The following is a 17,786-nucleotide window of genomic DNA, read 5'->3' as shown; positions in this document are numbered from 1 at the left end:
CTTTCTCCTCCATGTCACCGTTCATGGACTTCAGAGAGTCAAGGCCAAAGTTATTTACTTGTTGTGGAATTGTGGTGGAGACGTCAGACGCAGTCTGTGGGATTCATAATATCATCCGAGGCGCACATAGCTTTTGGCTGTGATATTAGATATAATATTATATAAATACCCATATATAATATTATTATTATTATTATTATTATTATTATTATATTATATTATATTATATTATATTATATTATATTATATTATATTATATTATATTATATTATATAGATATAGAGCTCCAGGAGTCCACAAACGGCAACAATCCCTTCTCCTCCATTCTGTGGTTCAGTCTGACAGCTCATTGGTCAATGGGCAGCAGCTCATTTGCATTAAAGCTACAGACACCAGAAACGCATTCTGAACGGACTGAAACAGAGGGGAATAGCGGTAGGCAAGATTTTTTTTCCTAAAAGCTATTTCCAGCAAACAGCTTCAAAAACATGTTTTCTGGAACTCAAATACTATGTTTACTTGTTGGGAAATAACCATAATATGTCTCCTTTAATTTATTTTAAACCGGCTTTCTCTGTTCTGTTCAGTGTTCTCTTTTACTTTTTAACAGTAAAGTTATTCTTTCCGGAACATATATTTTATAAGACAATAATATTTCAGGGAACATTTTGTTTTCGGCTTCATGTATACATTGTTCATTGATCAAATTATTTTTTTGTTGTCAAGCGCTGCGTTTTATTTATACCCACATTATATTGTCAACTGACACACACAAAATGAACAGCTGGAGATCAGGGAGGAGAAGTTGCTCAACTTATTCCTCTCTGACTTATGAGGCATCGGACGATGATAAAAATGACAGGGGTCGTCTTTGACTTGCCCCGCTGTGTTAAGTCGCAGAATGTGTCGACTGATAGGAGTGTGAACTCCCACGTCGCCATTGGCGACATTCGTCTTTCGCCTCGACACTCCCCCTCCTCCCTCTTTTTAAAGTTTTGTATGTCCGCTTTGGGATGTTTGTCTTATCTCACCAATATAGCACAAGCTGACCTTCCTGGATAGGACACTCTTTTTGTTGTCCTCTTGAGACTTTTCTTTGAGTCTATTCATCAGATGCATGACATTAAGAAGCAGGTCGGCGTGGGCCTCTTTGCACATGGCCATCAATCACCTGTGACATCGCCACTCCTGACCCTTTTTGAGTAACCAAATCAGGCCAATAGGACATTTAATGTTTAATTTCTGCGTGCACAAACTCACTGTGATTTAGAGTTTCAATCAAAGTCTTGCATGCACAGTGTACAGGGTCTATGTATTTTGAACCTTTACCTGCCAGAAAACCAAGGCATAGGTGGGGGATGGGAATGAGGAGCTTTTTTTGCTGTAATAATTTTGGAAAGAAATGTCTCCTCACAGACATGCCTAGGGAGATGGTGGCGGTGAATTCTAACCACGGGCGCACAGCTCATGTCAGGACATTACACATATGTTGATGTTTGAATTGTTGTTTTCCAGTTAATGTTATTAGTAGGCTAAGTTGCCACCTGGAAGTCAATGAACGACCAATGAAGTCAATGAAGGACCCCAATCCGAGGGAAACCCATATCACTCATCACACCTCCTAATCAGGGTCGTAGCCATGTACCCTGGTTACTTTTTTCACCGCGCGTTTTCACCGGCGGGTGCGGGTCGGTTCGGTATGCAAGGTTGTGGCACGGTTTGTGTTTCCACAGCTAAAAGTGGGCGGGGTCCGGACTTAGCCGGGATGAGCCGTACTCATCTCGCAGTACTCCTCCGTTGGGGTACTGAGACGTCTGAAAGGGTGACGGCTGAAAATGTTGCAGAAAAGTTTGCTGTCCTTGTCTTGTCTTCTTGGACGTGCTACATTGCTCTTTGTTTATTGTGTCGCGTTTTTCTTTTTACGTGGAATTATTAGCAGGATACACTGTGTCGGGCTGCTATGAGGTCACAATGTTTATGTAGCTGCCGCAGCGATCGAAATCCGGCTTAAACCCGCCCTACCATAAGGGTACTGTCGACGGTGTAAACGCAAGACATAACCGAGCTTGGCCAAACTGCACCTTCACTACTGGGCAAAGGCGTGCTGGGTCGAACCGCGCCCGCCAGTGGAAACGTGCCATTAGCTGACTCCAAATTGGCCCCTAAAAAGCTCTGAACCTCTTTATATCTGGCCAATGTGGTCCTTCCTGAGAGGAAGAGAAAGGAAGGGCTTTATGACGTCCCCAAAGAAGACAGGAGCCCCCTACATTCCCTCTCTCCTGTTACTTATAGGTTAAAGTCAACAAGTTAATACTACAGTTAAACACTGCCTGCTTTAATGTATTCCACAATCATATACAGTGGTGTTGTTGCAATAATTTGAATGCATGCTTCTTGTCTAAGTACAAGTGATTGTCTTTATGCTCATGCATGTCAGATCTTCATGTTAAGCCATATATGGGGTATAGGTATTGTTTCTTTATAGTGTCTATAATATCTTTTTGTAAATTCTTCATACTGATATAAACTGAGAATTCAGAGAACGAGGAATAAGTGCATGTTTAGTTAATGAGGAACTGGGGTGGGGGACATGGGAGGAGTCAAAGTTCAAGACCTGATGCATTGAGTGTTGTGATTGGTCAGGGGATGTAGGGGAACCCACACCATTTTGGAATCTGATGCCTGAGTCCAGATCAGGAGTTCTATGTCAAACCGACTCAGGTTTTGGTTATTAATTCTTTGCAAGTGATGATTAAGTATTTTATCTTTCAAACTTCGGCTTTTTCGACCACTCTTAGTTTGTTAAAATGTTGGGTTTCATCCACCACAGTCCAGCTTCAGTGTAGTGGGTCGCACACCAGACGAGGCACTACGCGAAGCCAAGCTCTAGTTAATTGTAGTTAAGTTCACTGCTCTATTTGGTGGCATCTCCTTTTTTGTCTGTCACATAGCATTTATCTGTGTACAATCATTTAAAAATAGTAACTCACTTGTTATAAATTAAAAGCCTTAAAACATTTAGAAAATTTCTGTCTTGAGCCCTGCACAATAAGTACTCAGCTGTTCTTCATAGAATCCTGACAATATGCACTTTCTCCTGTTCCTGCACTGCTCTAGCACCCTATCTGGTGCAAGAGCATCTGTCTGGGAGCCCCATCCCAGCTGCTCCAGAGAAGGCCGAGGTGACCTCTCCTGTTGGCCCTTATCACCTGTATGTCTATAAACCCCTGATGAAGCTCTGAGAGTATAGCTCAGGGAGAACGATTGAGAATGAATATGTTTGCACTTTAATTTAAACTGCAATTTAAAGTTAGGATTCAGGGGACTATTAGATTCTACAACACATCCTGATACTTTTTTGTCTAGCATAGATAGATTTTAATAATCAAGATAAATGGACCAGGGCATAAGGTGGGTGTGTAATTATTAATGTTCAGTTTATCCTTATACTATATAGCAGAGGTTGTCAAATTGTCTGGCCTTGGGGCACACAATTTCCCATGGTCATTAATTTGGGACCCACTTTAAACCAAGCAAATTTGTTTCTCGATGACGGGCTAGTAAACACATACACAATACAATCATAACCTTTTTTAAGCATAAATAAACAAATATTTTCATCCCTCCATTCAAAGCACATTACTCAAGCATAAAAAAAGTATGAACATCAGTCTGTACTGCTGATCCTGGTGAATAAGTTACAGCATACTGTAACTGCATTATTGTTGACCTAGTAGGCCCTGCTCCATAGCTATAAAACACACATAGCCTTACCTCACCTTACGTTAGGTATAACGTTAGGTACATTGACCTGACATAACTTCCTGGGAGTTGAATGTTGAGTCTATCAATGCTTTATGTGTTATTCAGATACAAGAGTTTCATTATCCTGTTAGAGTTTCACATAAAATTGATCATGGCATAATTGGCATGCATAAAAGATATGCATGCAGCACACACTGCTCATGGCTAACTTTAATTTAAAGGGTGGTCTTGCACATTGGGGGAGGAGTATTATGTCTGAAGAACCTCTAAAGACAGTAGCGTGAAATTGCAACACTGTTTACTCTCTCAGACTCGCGTGTATAAAGTACATTTTTCTTTATACTTATATATTTATTCTCTTTAGGAATAAGAAGATGTTGTGCTCAGGAAAACATTAAACACGGATGGCTATGAGATGGTTATGGTTGGCTATTTAGTGAGACATGGTCATGTTACATACGGTTTAGGATTAGATATGTTTAGGGTCAGGGGATCTGAGGGATGGTGGTGGGGATCCTGGGAATACTTATCAGCAAAGAGTTATCTAAAGTGCAGATATACAGGGCCCAAACTTCAAATGTTTTTAAATCCCTAGCAAGTACACACACATAACTTCAGAATTTAAATAAACGTTTATCATACCTTGAACTACGAAAAAATATCAAATGTGAAGATAAAAACCCACACTAACCTTTTGCGTGTCGATGTTCGTGACACGTAACTCCTTGCCGCCATTGTTTGTTTGGACAATGTGGGGAATCTCTGGTTTATCCATTAGTTGTGTAGTCAGCATGCTGGAACCAAAAAGAGGAAGCATCGTGTGAGGCTTTATCAACTCAAATGAGCGTATGTGTTGTGAAATGCCTTGTGGGAAGCAAAAACATGTACTTTTATTGGCTGCGATGCTTGATAGTTGGACTCAGTAATTCAGGAAATGGAATTTTGGGTTAGCTTACAGATATTGACTTGAACTAGAAAATGCATTAAAGAGCCATTGAACCCCAAAACCACATATTTTAAGCATGGTCATTTAGGTAATCGATGACGTTTTTTCATTGTGTCTGAAATAAGTCCCAATTTAGAGATAAAGGGGGTAAAATCCTATGTTTTTTCCATTCCACCGAAAACACAGTGAACGGTCCACTCTGCTGCGGTCGCAGATAGCGTTCTTTGCGTGAAGTTAGACTTCCTTTTCCAAGGTAGTTTGATGCCATGACCAAGGGACAGTGGTGGATTTTGTGGACGTGTGGAGCTCTGCCTGGGCAGCAGTTTACTGTGGTGTCCGCGTGAAGGTTGGGATTTTCGAACACCTATAATTTAACGCTACGGCGTGTGGCAGATTTCATAAACTACATTGCTTTTTATAAGGGTCATAAATTACACAACAAGGCTTTTAAAAAAGTATCATAAAGTTGGCGAGGGTCTTAAATGGGATAACATTGAGTATGAAGTTTAAATATTTGGTAACTGTTGTTTATTATGGAAAGTGTGGGGAAAGGGCAATTGCACTTGCATTTTCCTGAATAGTACCATTGTAATCGTTCGTTACACTATGGTTTGCATTGTACAAATCATTTTAAATTTGTATAGCATTGTAATACTATGGTTGTGGGGTTCATTTTGAGTATACTTTCAGAGGTAACAACCCAAATTGGTCCAACTATGTAATCCCACTGTTGTTATGCATATGAAAACAATGATCACATGAACCCATATTGTCGTTGGAAGTGAATAAAGAAACTAGAAGCAAGTGACAAAAGTGCCAACTTAATATGGCACTGCAGTCTCAAACCAAGTTGTTATTTCACAACAGCATTGCAGTATTCCAGAGGATTTACAGACTCAAGTAGTGTGGTTAAACAAATGCAATGTGCACTTCTAAAGCTATGACAATGCGTGAACATTTTTTGGGAGGACTTTTATATGGACAGTCCACAAATGCTACAGTTCAAAATACCCTTGACATGTTTTTGCATTTGAAAGAAGAAGAAAAACCGACTTAAACAAATGTTTAAGTCCTTACATATTTCCCTAAAAAACAGTGCAATCCAACTCACCCACACAAAATCCTTTACATCCAACAGCTACCGAAATGAGTACTGGCACTGCATGAAGACAAATTTGATATGCACACAGTCTAGGTACAAGGTTCTCTCTTACATCACGTGTGCATCCTTAGTACATCCAAGCAGATCAATAAATTAATGTTAAGCAACCATGACAACCTTGATGAGGTATTGCCTTAAATTAAATGGAAATTAATGTTATGCAACCATGACAATCTCGATGAGGTCAAATTCAGTCCATGGTAAATGGACTGAATTTATGTAGCGCTTTTCAGACCTGTGTCCACTCAATTGAAACCTCACTGAAACCAAATAAGGAGGTTGACCTCCTTTTCATAATTCATTGATAATTATTCCCTCCAATTTGACAGAGAATGTGTCTCTCTTCTATTAAGCTTGTTGTTATGCATATAATGGATTGGAGAATTATGATAATATTGTGTATGGTAAATTGCGTCTCTGTGTCATGTGTCTGGGAAATGAAAACCTCCCTCTGCCATCATCATCAACTGGGGCCCAGATGGAGTTCAACACATCCGTACACATCTCGCCACCGGTGTCCCTTCATTACGTCGTCAAGTATCGAAGAACACAACTTGAGTTCAGAGCAGAGAAGGTTTTATGAAGGTTTTAAGGTTTTATGGTTTTATGAAGGTTAAATGAAGGTTTTACACCTATTTTCTCTAAATGACAGTATTTTTAGTAAGTTAAAAAACTTTATGTTATGCTCAAATAAGACATATTACCAATGGTTGGTTGTGTCCAATAAGCCTACACATCCCTTATGAATAATTTTAGAAGACATAAGCTTTCTTACGGAACCGAAAAGAAGCATAGGCCATAGATCGTCTCAAGATGTATTTCCATAATAAAAGCCCTATTTTAACATTTAACCATGAGATCACTGGTGTGAAAATATATGTTCAATGTAGAACAAATCAACTGCATGAAATTGTGACAGATGTCAATGGGTCTGTTTACGCTCATTGAACTGAGTATTTCTGTCAGGATTCTCGTGTGGGCTGTTGTTTTTGTCTCCCCCTACCTGTTGGAGTGTGATAATTCTGGACGTTGTTTATGTTTGTAGCCATGTGTTGGTCATGTGCCCGGAGTAACACCCATGTCCTTATTTGGGCAACTTCCTGCCTTTTGTTTGTTTCCCTCCATTTTTGTCTGTTCACCTGTCTCTCATTTGGTATTGATTGGTGGAGTATTTAAACACTGCCCTTGCTGTTCACTTTGTCAGATCGTCAGGGTATGTTCTGTTTGCTACCCGACTGCCACGTGAGTGCGACTAGCGTGAAGCTCTTTAAAGAGAAGCTATAGTTTACTGTTCTTCCCGGTTTTGAACCCTGCCTGTTTTGGACTAAGTCTTCTGCCTATCGGTTTTGGATCTCTTGCTTGTACCTGTCCGTCTGTATCTGTCTGCCTGCCTGCCTGTTTACGAACCCTGCCTGTACCTGGAATCTGATTGCCCGCTGGACTGTTTGGGAATAAATCCTTTTGATCTGCAATTGATTCCCGTTCTGAGTCGTGACAGTACGATCTGACCAAGATGGAATCAGCAGATCTGAATCAGGTGAAGACTGTGCTGGAGAGGCAAGGAGCGCTTCTCGGTCGACATCAAGCCCAGTTTGAGACAGTTGAAAGGTCTCTGGAGGCCATCACAACCAACATCACAGACTTGGCTGCCCAGCAGTAGCAGGTCCAACTGGCCCTGGTGGGGCCACCCCAGCCTCAACTGCCAACACCGCCCGACCCACCCGGCCCATCTGGTAACCCGATCCGAGAGCCCCGACTGACAGCTCCTGCACTTTATGCCGGGGAACCAGGAACCTGCAGATCTTTCCTTTCGCAATGTTCGCTGGTGTTCCAGCTGCAGCCCGCCACCTTTCCGTCGGATCAGTCCCGGTTTACATATGTCATAACCCTCTTGACGGGCCGTGCAAGAGAGTGGGGAACTGCAGTTTGGGACTCCAACTCCCCAGTCTGTCTCAGCTATCAGGCATTCATAGGTGAGATGAAGGTCTTCGATCGCTCGGTGCATGGGAGAGAGGCCGCCCGAGTGATGTTGCAGATCCGTCAAGGCAAAAGGTCTGCTTATGACTATGCTATAGACTTCCGCACCCTCGCCACCACCAGTGGCTGGAATCCAGATGCCCAGTATGACGCCTTCTTCTACGGACTCTCTGAGGCCATCAAGGATGAGATCGCCGCCCGTGAACTACCTTCCACCTTTGATCACCTCGTTGAGCTTGCCATCCGAGTGGACAAACGCCTGAAGCAGCGCGCCGGGGAGCGAGAGTTCCGCCCTCCTCCGAGGTCCCCCTCCTCGGAGGTCCCTCTCCCGTCCCTGCCAGTGCCAGCGGACCCCAGCGTACCAGAGCCCATGCAAGTGGACCGTACCCATCTGTCCCCGGCCGAGAGACAGAGAAGAAGGGACACCAATTCTTGCATGTATGGTGGTAAACCGGGCCATTACTGGTGAGCGTCACTCCTCTTCATCCCTCTTCTACCGTCCGTACCCTTGTCCCTGCTGCGCTCATTACAGGAGCTCATACCCACCTCGTGTCTGCACTTATTGACTCGGGTGCGGATGGCAATTTCATGGACACCTCTCTGGCCTCTGAGCTACACCTCATCCCAGCCCAGCTGAAGACACCCCTGGAGGCAAGAGCACTAACCGGAGTAAGGTTCTCCCAGATAACCCATGTCACGCCCCCGGTGAGTCTACTCATTTCCGGCAATCATCAAGAGAACCTAGTGTTCCATATGTTAGACTCACCGACTGCTCCCATCGTCCTCGGCCGGCCCTGGCTGGTAAAGCACAATCCACATATTGATTGGGCTAGTAACACCATCCTAGGCTGGAGCACATTCTGTCTGAATAACTGTCTTAAGAATGCTCTTACCCCCCTGCCTGCAGTCTCACCAGCCGCAGATGATTCCATGGATCTGTCTGGTACCACCTGAGTACCTGGATCTCAAGGCCGTGTTCAGTAAAGCCCGTGCAACCTCCCTCCCACCACAAGACCCTATGACCTAGCCATCGATCTTCTACCTAGTACGTCATCTCCTAGGGGCCGTCTCTATTCCTTGTCTCCTCCCGAAACCACAGCTATGAACAAATACATCGGTGAATCCTGCTGGTGCCGGGTTTTTCTTCGTAGGGAAGAAGGACGGCGCCCTGCGTCCTTGTATAGACTATAGGGGCCTAAACAACATCACGGTGAAGAACCGCTACCCTCTGCCTTTGATGTCCTCAGCTTTTGAGCTGTTGCAGGGGGCCAAGATTTTTAGCAAGTTGGATCTCCGCATTGCTTACCATCTGGTCCGAGTAGAGGAGGGGGATGAATGGAAGACTGCCTTTAATACTCCTTCAGGTCACTATGAGTATTTAGTCATGCCATTTGGTGTCACCAACTGCCCAGCTGTGTTCCAGGGTCTGATTAATGATGTCCTGAGGGATATGCTTAACAAGTTTGTTTTTGTTTACCTAGATGTCCTGAGGGATATGCTTAAAAAGTTTGTTTTTGTTTACCTAGATGTCATTTTAATTTTTTCTCCGTCGGTTTCCCAGCACTCCCAGCATGTCCGTATTGTCTTGCAGCGCCTTTCGGAGAACCAACTGTACGTTAAAGCGGAGAAATGTGAATTTCACAAAGAAACTGTTTCCTTCCTGGGGTATGTCATCACAGCAGGAGGGGTCCAGATGGATGGTCCGAAAGTAAAAGCAGTCACCGACTGGGAGCGTCCAACGTCTAAGCGGGAGCTACAAAGATTCCTGGGATTTGCTAACTTCTACTGGCGGTTCATCCGCCGGTAGAAGAGTCGTTTCACATCGGCCCCGATCTTGAGCCAACCCGACCCTGACCATCGTTGAGGTGGATGCCTCAGATGTTGGGGTGGGTGCTATTCTTTCTCAGAAGTCTGGGGCAGATCAGAAGATCCATCCCTGTGCATTCTACTCCCACAAACTCACTCCCACTGAGCGCAATTACGACATTGGGGACAGAGCTATTGGCAGTAAAATTTGCCCTAGAGGAGTGGCGTCATTGGCTGGAGGGAGCTAAGGAGACATTTTTAGTTATAAATAAATAAATTGCGTTAATCGCGCGATAAAAAAATGAATGCCGTTAAAATTGGTTTGCGCCGTTAATAACGCGTTTAACTGACAGCACTAGTTTAAACCCCAGGCAATCTCGTTGGTCTGTTTTTCTCCCGTTTTAACTTTTGTCTGTCCTACGGACCAGGGTCCAAGAATGGTAAACCGGATGCCCTGTCTCATCAGTTCCCAGATTCGGATCCTGCTCCTGCACCTAGCACCGTCCTGTCTCCACAGTGCCTCATAGGAGCTGCAAGATGGGATATTGAGGCCATTGTCCGCACAGCCCTGTCTGGTGAGTCCGGCCCCAGTGCTTGCCCTCCTAACTGTCTTTTTGTACCACAATCCCCCCCCCCCCCCGGTCCTGCAATGGGGTCACTCATCCAAGGTGGCCTGTCACCCGGGTGTCAGACGTACCACTGCGTTAATCAAGCAACGCTTATGGTGGCCTGCTATGGAGGGGAGTGTGCGTGAGTTTGTGGAGGCCTGTTCTGTATGTGCCCAGAATAAACCATCAAACCAACCACCTGCCGTCTTACTGCAACCCCTACCAGTACCCAGGAGACCCTGGTCCCACATTGCCCTGGACTTTGTCACTGGTTTGCCAACTTCTCATGGTAACACAACAATCCTCACTATTGTTGATCGCTTTTCCAAATCCGTGCACTTGGTCCCCTTACCCAAGTTACCCTCTGCCAAAGAGACAGCGGATTTACTCATGCAGCATGTCTTCAGGCTACACGGGCTCCCAGTGGATGTGGTCTCCGACAGAGGTCCCCAGTTCACCTCTAATTTTTCGCGTGCTTTTTGCAACCTTCTCGGTGCTAAAGTCAGTCTGTCCTCAGGTTTTCATCCCCAGTCAAATGGCAAGTCGGAGCGAGCCAACCAGCAGATGGAGACAGCGTTGCGGTGCCTGACGTCACAGGACCCTACAGCCTGGAGCCTTCAGCTGCCATGGGTGGAGTACTCCATGAACTCCTTGCCATCTGCTTCAACTGGTCTGTCACCGTTCCAGTGCTGCCTCAGCTACCAGCCTCCATTGTTCCCGGCCCAGGAGGAGGAGGTTGGGGTTCCCTCAGCACAGACATTCATCCGACGCTGTCGCAGAACGTGGAGGCGGACCCAGAATGAAGAGTCAGGCAGACCGTCGCCGCATCAGGGCTCCCCCCTACACTCAGGGGCAGCGGGTGTGGCTTTCCACGCGTGACCTTCCTCTAGAGGTGACTTCCCCAAAATTGAATCTACGCTTCATCTGCCCCTACACCATCTCCAAGGTGGTCAATCCCTCTGCGGTTCGCTTGAACCTCCCTCCTGCCCTCCGCCGCATCCACCCCACATGTGTCCCGTGTCAAGCCCTTCCGGTGTAGGCATCCGGGTCCCAACCCCCACCCCAAACCCCCACCACCCCCCAGACTCGTTGATGGGTCTGAGGTTTACACAGTTCGCCGCCTGCTCGACATCCACCGTCGGGGTCGGGGCCACCAGTACCTGGTGGACTGGGAGGGTTACGGCCCTGAAGAGAGGAGCTGGGTCCCTGCCCAGAACATTGTTGACCCCTCGCTCATCAAAGACTTTCACCGTCAGCACCCTGCTCCTTCCACGGTCAACGCCAGGAGGCGTTGGTAGAGGAGGGGGTACTGTCAGGATTTTCGTATGGACTGTTGTTTTTGTCTCCCCCTACCTGTTGGAGTGTGATAATTCTGGACTTTGTTCATGTTTGTAGCCATGTGTTGGTCATGTGCCCGGAGTAACACCCATGTCCTTATTTGGGCAACTTCCTGCCTTTTGTTTCCCTCCATTTTCTCTGTTCACCTGTCCCTCATTTGGTATTGATTGGTGGAGTATTTAAACACTGCCCTTTCTGTTGACTTTGTCAGATCATCACGGTATGTACTGTTTCCTACCTGACTGCCACGTCAGTGCGACTAGCATGAACCTCTTTAAAGAGAAGCTATAGTTTACTGTTCTTCCCAGTTTTGAACCCTGCCTGTTTTGGACTACGTCTTCTGCCTTTCGGTTTTGGATCTCTTGCCTGTACCTGTCTGTATCTGTCTGCCTGCCTGCCTGTTTACGAACCCTGCCTGTACCTGGAATCTGATTGCCCGCGGGACTGTTTAGGAATAAATCCTTTTGATCTGCAATTGATTCCCGTTCTGAGTCGTGACGATTTCTTTAATTCAATGTAAGCGTTGTATACATTTTCCAGTGTATGCGTTTTCCACATGTTTCATGTTTGTTTTAATTTTGGTTACGTCAGACGGTGAGATTCCCAGTATAGGATTGCAACCGAGGAGTGCTGTGGGGCCATTGTTGACTTGCGGTCCATTTTCTTGCATTTTGCAGAAACCCAACAATAAATGTGTAGCAATAAAACTGAGCCTGTGGGTTTTAATTCTGTGCCACGCTACACAGACGTTGCTTGTGTTTTTACTCATCCCTGCTAAAATAATAATGAGGCAAGGGCTTGGGGAAAAGGTCATTCTATACCTTAGCTGAAATAACAGGGAGGAAATTACCATGGGAGAGTTTAAAAATATTGCCATACCCCTTCTCCCTCTCTCTGAGGGCAGTAGGGAAACCATGTCATTAATACTGTAAAAACAACAGATGCTCCCTAAACAAAAATAAATCGTGCACCTGTATGATCCAAAATAGACACAATATATTTTGTAAAAAAAAGTGAACTGCCAGGACTTTATAATTTGTTTTTATAATTTCTTATTTCCCATCTAGGATAACATGTTAGCTAAACGTTGTGCATCCCCTTAGCTTAGAGTGTCAAAAAGGTACAAAGAAATTATGAACATTTCTCTTTTCCATTTGCCAAACTACTTAGGAATTCTCCAGTTAGTACCATTCAGTAACCACGACAGTATCCAGTTACTCTTGACAACCGGTATGCATAAAACCTACCCCCACAACAGCAGCACACATGCGCAGGTCCAGAAAGATTCAAAGCAGAATTATACTCCGACAAAGCAATACTGTTCCCAAACGCAACAAAGGTTATCGCACTGTAGGCCTACTACGATGTACTGCATATTTAATAGCCTTGGTAACAAAGGAATATCCTAGAATAGGTTTCTGGTTTCTTGTATGAATTCTTGATTGTCTGGGGCAAAAGTGGAGGGTCAGCTTGCTTTCCGATCAAAGACTGCATTATTCAAGTCAACTTATTAGAGGGATCATATTGTTTCAATTACTGCTCGGCAGCTATCCACACTGAGGACATGTGCCACATGTATGGGCATTTGAGGCAAGCGTTAGAAAAAAGCACATTAAAAAAGAACCCATTTACTTCAAAAAAAAAAAAGAAGGAAGGTCGTGGTTTCGCTGTCATACCTTGAGTCTGTGCGGGAGTGCATGGTTCGGCGCGGCATGTGGTCCCCTGGTGGAGAGGACATCTTCTCAGCGGGTCTCGGGATCCGGATTCCTCTGGATAAACATGCAGTGTATGTTCCGGTTATGAAAGCCACGTGGGTAATCTGACCCACGCCAGAGGAGGCTGTCTTATTTTCACCGTTACCCCATAAACAGCAATGCATTTCCAGGGTTAGTTGGACCGGTGAGATAGGCATGGGAGGGAACAAACGGGAGGGGGGGGGGGGGGGGTAATAACTACAATTATTAGGCCTACAACAAAGTTGTTGAGAGGCAAAACTAATGTTGGCACAAGAACAACGTTTCAGTATCGGGAACCACCTGCGGGGTGTTGTCAGCGCTATAGTTACTGAGTAACCGTTACCTGGAAATACATTGTAACTTGGCAAAAAAATAAATGAGTATCTCAAAGAGATTCTCTCTCACCACAGACACAGCATGTCCATTGCTTTAGCTTTACTGACTTGGAAATGCTTCCTTCAAGTAGGATAAGCAGGCTGTCTCTATCAGCTGCGTTAAACATTAACTTGGACATCGATTCAGAACTCTAAATGAAACTTTTAGAAAAACATAAACCTTCGTACAACTAGGCCTATTGTAATAAAAAATAATTAATAAAAAAGCTACTGTTGAATTCAACTTACCAAACTCTCGCTCAAGACTGTCACATTCCAGAATGTTTTGCAGGCTTTGTCGGCAAACCACACTAATAGCAAGCCTAAAGTCATGTATTATCACATGAGGAGTGGAGACGGACATAATAAAGCAGTGCATGGGGGCCGGCCGAGGGGCGTCATTTTGCTGAGCGACTCAAGCTCATTTATAACAATAACAGAAACGATTCACCATAGAAACACCGGGCTTGTTCTCGCCAGGTGAGAGACTGCCCGTACTCAAAGTAAGTAGGCCTACTTATAATTGTTTGAAGAGTTCTTAAAGTTCTTAAAAAAATACATAATATATGATATACATTCCTTCCTATCGCTGCGCAATAATAATGGAAGGCTTGGTGAACATAAAGTCTCATTACAGTATGCCCTAGCATATAAGGCAAGCATATACGTAAGGGGTAATGTATAGAACGCCGTCGCCGGTCATTATCGGGAAAAATAAGCCCCGACAGGGCGAACCGATTGGAACCGACGCGCAGCGGAGGTGTCTTGCTTCGGCCTGAAGTGAAGGGGCTTATTTTCGATAATGACCTGCGTCGCTCTATACATTATCCCGCTTTATTACACGGCTACTCGCCAAAACGAAAAAATAACTTCACACGGTGTGTCCTTTCACAATTTATTTGTTACTAGCATTGATTTTGACCTTGGGTGTCTTGAAAGGCGCCTCTAAATTTAATGTATATTATTATTATTCGTAGTGTTGATTATCAGAGAAATAGTCCGCCAAAGACGTTGACGTCGCTTAGCAACAGAGTACGCTGGGGTTGATAAATTACCAGACTAGTTGCAGAGTTCTACGAAAGACGGCAAAAAATCCACTTTCCTTGACAGCGGTCATTATGCTTAGCAACATGGACCTATTAGAAAGGGAGGTAAGACTATAATGATATGATATGAAAACTTTATTTCAAACTCAGGTCCATAAATAGCACAAGACAAATACAATACTGTGACGTGGTGTGTCTCCCTATCTGTCACGGCCCGGCTCTTGGCCATAACAAATAGGAAGACAGACACACCAAGGTTTAAATGCAAAAGTAATCATAATTTATTGATAAGCAAAAGGTAACCAAAAATAGTGGTTCAACAAAAGTCAACTGATGTCTGGAGAGGGAGAGAGCCATGGGCAGACTGGTGAGCATATCTGCCACGCACTGGTTGGGCTGATTGTGTAGCTCCAACCACCCGGTACCACCTTAGGAGAAGTTACACACAGATAAACAGGGCTTCACCTGTGTTGAACACTGAACTTGGGTGCAATGGTGTTTACCTGGGCGTATAGACTTTCACAATTGCTCTAAGACAACATCACACACATTATATGACACGTACCTGTAGCTTTTTTTCCTCACGTCGTCTCTTCCTGCTTTCTGAAAGCTCCTCTGCAGACCTTGGTGAGTAAATGGCATAGATTACATATTTCCAATATTTGAATAAACTCAGGCAAGTTTGTTACAGTGAAACAAATTATTTCAGAAATGTAAAGGACACCTTTAACACAATCTAACTGTACGTTCACACCAAAAGCTATAAAGTGTTTTGAGTGATAAACGCCCATTCACTTTATATTAGACATGCGCGAAAAAGCGACACATTCATAATATACTTGATAGCCATTTTCTTACCATAAACACAAACACCCCACATTTGTTGGAAAAACCTTGCCTTGGTGCTGTAGTGTGTGGAGAGTACACATGTTTTAGTAGCAGGATGAGTCAGATGGTTTATTTCTAAAATAAAATAAAAATAAAATAATACTGAAGATCATCCACAGTAAGAGTCTTCCAAGGCCCAGGGGCTAAGATCTGAGCCAAGTTTCTGTGAACAAAGTATATATGAAAGTAAGTTTAACAGTACCATCCTACCATCCTAAACATGCTGTGTACATACATCTACTGATGCCTCTGGACACATCATCAGTGACCCAGCCGGGGCTGATCAGACCCCAGCTTGTATCCAGATGGCTAGCTAGCTACCATGACTCAATGGCTCCCCTCTTTTGAGCCACAGCCATCTTGAGGCCCTCTCTGGCACATCGGTGGTACTGCGGCTGGCTCTCCTTCTTCTCTCTCCCTCGATGTCCAAACTGCTGAAGGCACTGGTCAGGGAACGGGCTGCAAAACCCCTGCATCCAACCTCCACCGGGAGACACCTTGCTCTCCAACCAGCCTGCTGACAGACACTGACCAGTCCCGCGTACTAGGAGAGCTTCCTCTCAAAGGCTTCTTCCAGGTGGTCTTCCCATGGGACGGTCAGCTCCAGCGGCACTACTTGCTTGCTGGACTCAGAAACAAGGACAATGTCTGGTCGCAGGGTGGTGACTGCAATGTGGCAGGGGAACTTCAGCTGATGTTCAAGATCCACCAACAGCTTCCAGTCTTTTGCAGAGGTTAGGATTCCTGCACATGTTCTTCCGGCAGGGGTTAACTGCTCCCCAGCTCTGACAAAGGCGATGGTTTTCTTGGAGGGTCGGAACCGCTTCGCCCACACAAGTCCTTCGCTTATGACTTCAGCGATGGTCTTAAGAACTTGATCATGCCTCCAGCGGTACCGTCCATCTCCAAGTGCCCTGGTCCAAGTGTCCAGTTATCTCTCCTACCGCTCATCTACAGAAGTCCAGGGGTCAAACAGCGCTGGGGACTCTTTTTAAGAGTTCAGGGAAATCCCCACCTCACCAAACTGAAGAGGTGGGACCTACCCTAAATGACCCTGAGGGAGTGCGGTAGTTAATGCACTGTAAAGGAGACCTGATGTAGTCTTAAAGGTCCCATGGCATGAACATTTATGAAGTTTTCTAACATTAATATGAGTTCCCGTAGTCTGCCTATGGTCCCCCAGTAGCTAGAAATGCCGTTAGGTGTAAAACGTGCACTAGCTATCCTGCTCTGCCATTGAAAAAACAAAGCTCAGACGCGCGAAGTACTGAAGTAAATGAACCGTGACATGAAGGAGAAAGGGATTGTTGCCTGCGATTGTTTCCCGCCGGAGGCCCGCTGCCCGCTGATGCGAGGCACCACCACCATGGGGCACCACCGCCACGAGGCGGTGGTTCCCGACTTAGGACGTCACGACTTTCCCAGTCAAGGTTGCATAGCAACGGCAATGTTTCAGTTTGTCTTCACCGAAATGGCACCAGAGCCCGCCTACGGAGGAGGTGGCGCCAACGCTGCTCGTCCATTCACGCATGAAATGACAATCATGTTAGGTTGTGAATGGTTGCGAGCAACTCCCGCCTCCCTAACAAGTATGACGTATGAAGTCTGCGCAGATCAGAACTAGCTCCCGGTTAGCATTAATAATAGTTAACTTTAACCGCCCCGACAATCCTAAACCAAGGTGGAATCTAGATGGAAAAAAAGTGTGTAGTTCAAAACCTGAGCAGCTTTTACTACTTCGCCACCTACAGTTTGTCACGTAAGATCATTCAAAACCCCCATGTTATTTTCCATGGACATTTAAACATGGAACCAAGAGCCTCGGAGGCGGGACTTATTCTTCAGAGGTCTATGGAGGAGGATAAGCTACACGTTCCAGACGCAGGCAATTTGCCAAATATGTCGTGGCGCTATAAAGTACACAGGCAGCACTGCACGACTAACTGAAATACTCACCTAAAGCGGCGGCATGGTGGGAGGGAGGTGACCACTGCCGGTGCCTCCAGCCCTCCCCCTCGCCCCTGCGGCTGTCACCCTTCTAAACTCTACACACACACACACACACACACACACCCCCGCCCCTCAGTGTCTGCCCCCCCCCCCGCCCGCGGACATCCATTGGACTAACCCATACTAGTTG

General features: G+C 45.2%; 1 protein-coding gene across 3 annotated transcripts in view; it reads right to left on the bottom strand.

Moving 5' to 3' along the window:
• The window catches only part of slc2a9l2 (solute carrier family 2 member 9, like 2), a 71,657-nt gene extending 57,544 nt beyond the window's left edge, over window positions 1-14,113 (bottom strand). For 2 of the 3 annotated variants that reach the window (XR_009528825.1, XM_060070481.1), the window contains exons 1-3: window positions 13,962-14,113; window positions 13,279-13,371; window positions 4,457-4,559 (exon numbers count right to left, since the gene is read on the bottom strand). Coding sequence is in view for 2 of the 3 variants with exons in the window: in XM_060070481.1 (XP_059926464.1) it covers window positions 4,457-4,559; window positions 13,279-13,340 (165 nt within the window). In the remaining variant the exon portion in view is untranslated. Of the gene's footprint in view, window positions 1-4,456; window positions 4,560-5,822; window positions 5,931-13,278; window positions 13,372-13,961 lie in introns of those variants that run through there. The other variant, XM_060070482.1, reaches the window with a different exon arrangement.
• Window positions 14,114-17,786: the final 3,673 nt, after the last annotated feature.

The sequence above is a fragment of the Gadus macrocephalus genome, chromosome 13 (genome assembly GCF_031168955.1).
Source record: "Gadus macrocephalus chromosome 13, ASM3116895v1".
NCBI lineage: Eukaryota > Metazoa > Chordata > Actinopteri > Gadiformes > Gadidae > Gadus > Gadus macrocephalus.
The sequence above is the reverse complement of the archived record's forward strand: the minus strand, read 5'-3'. Positions and strand labels throughout refer to the sequence as shown.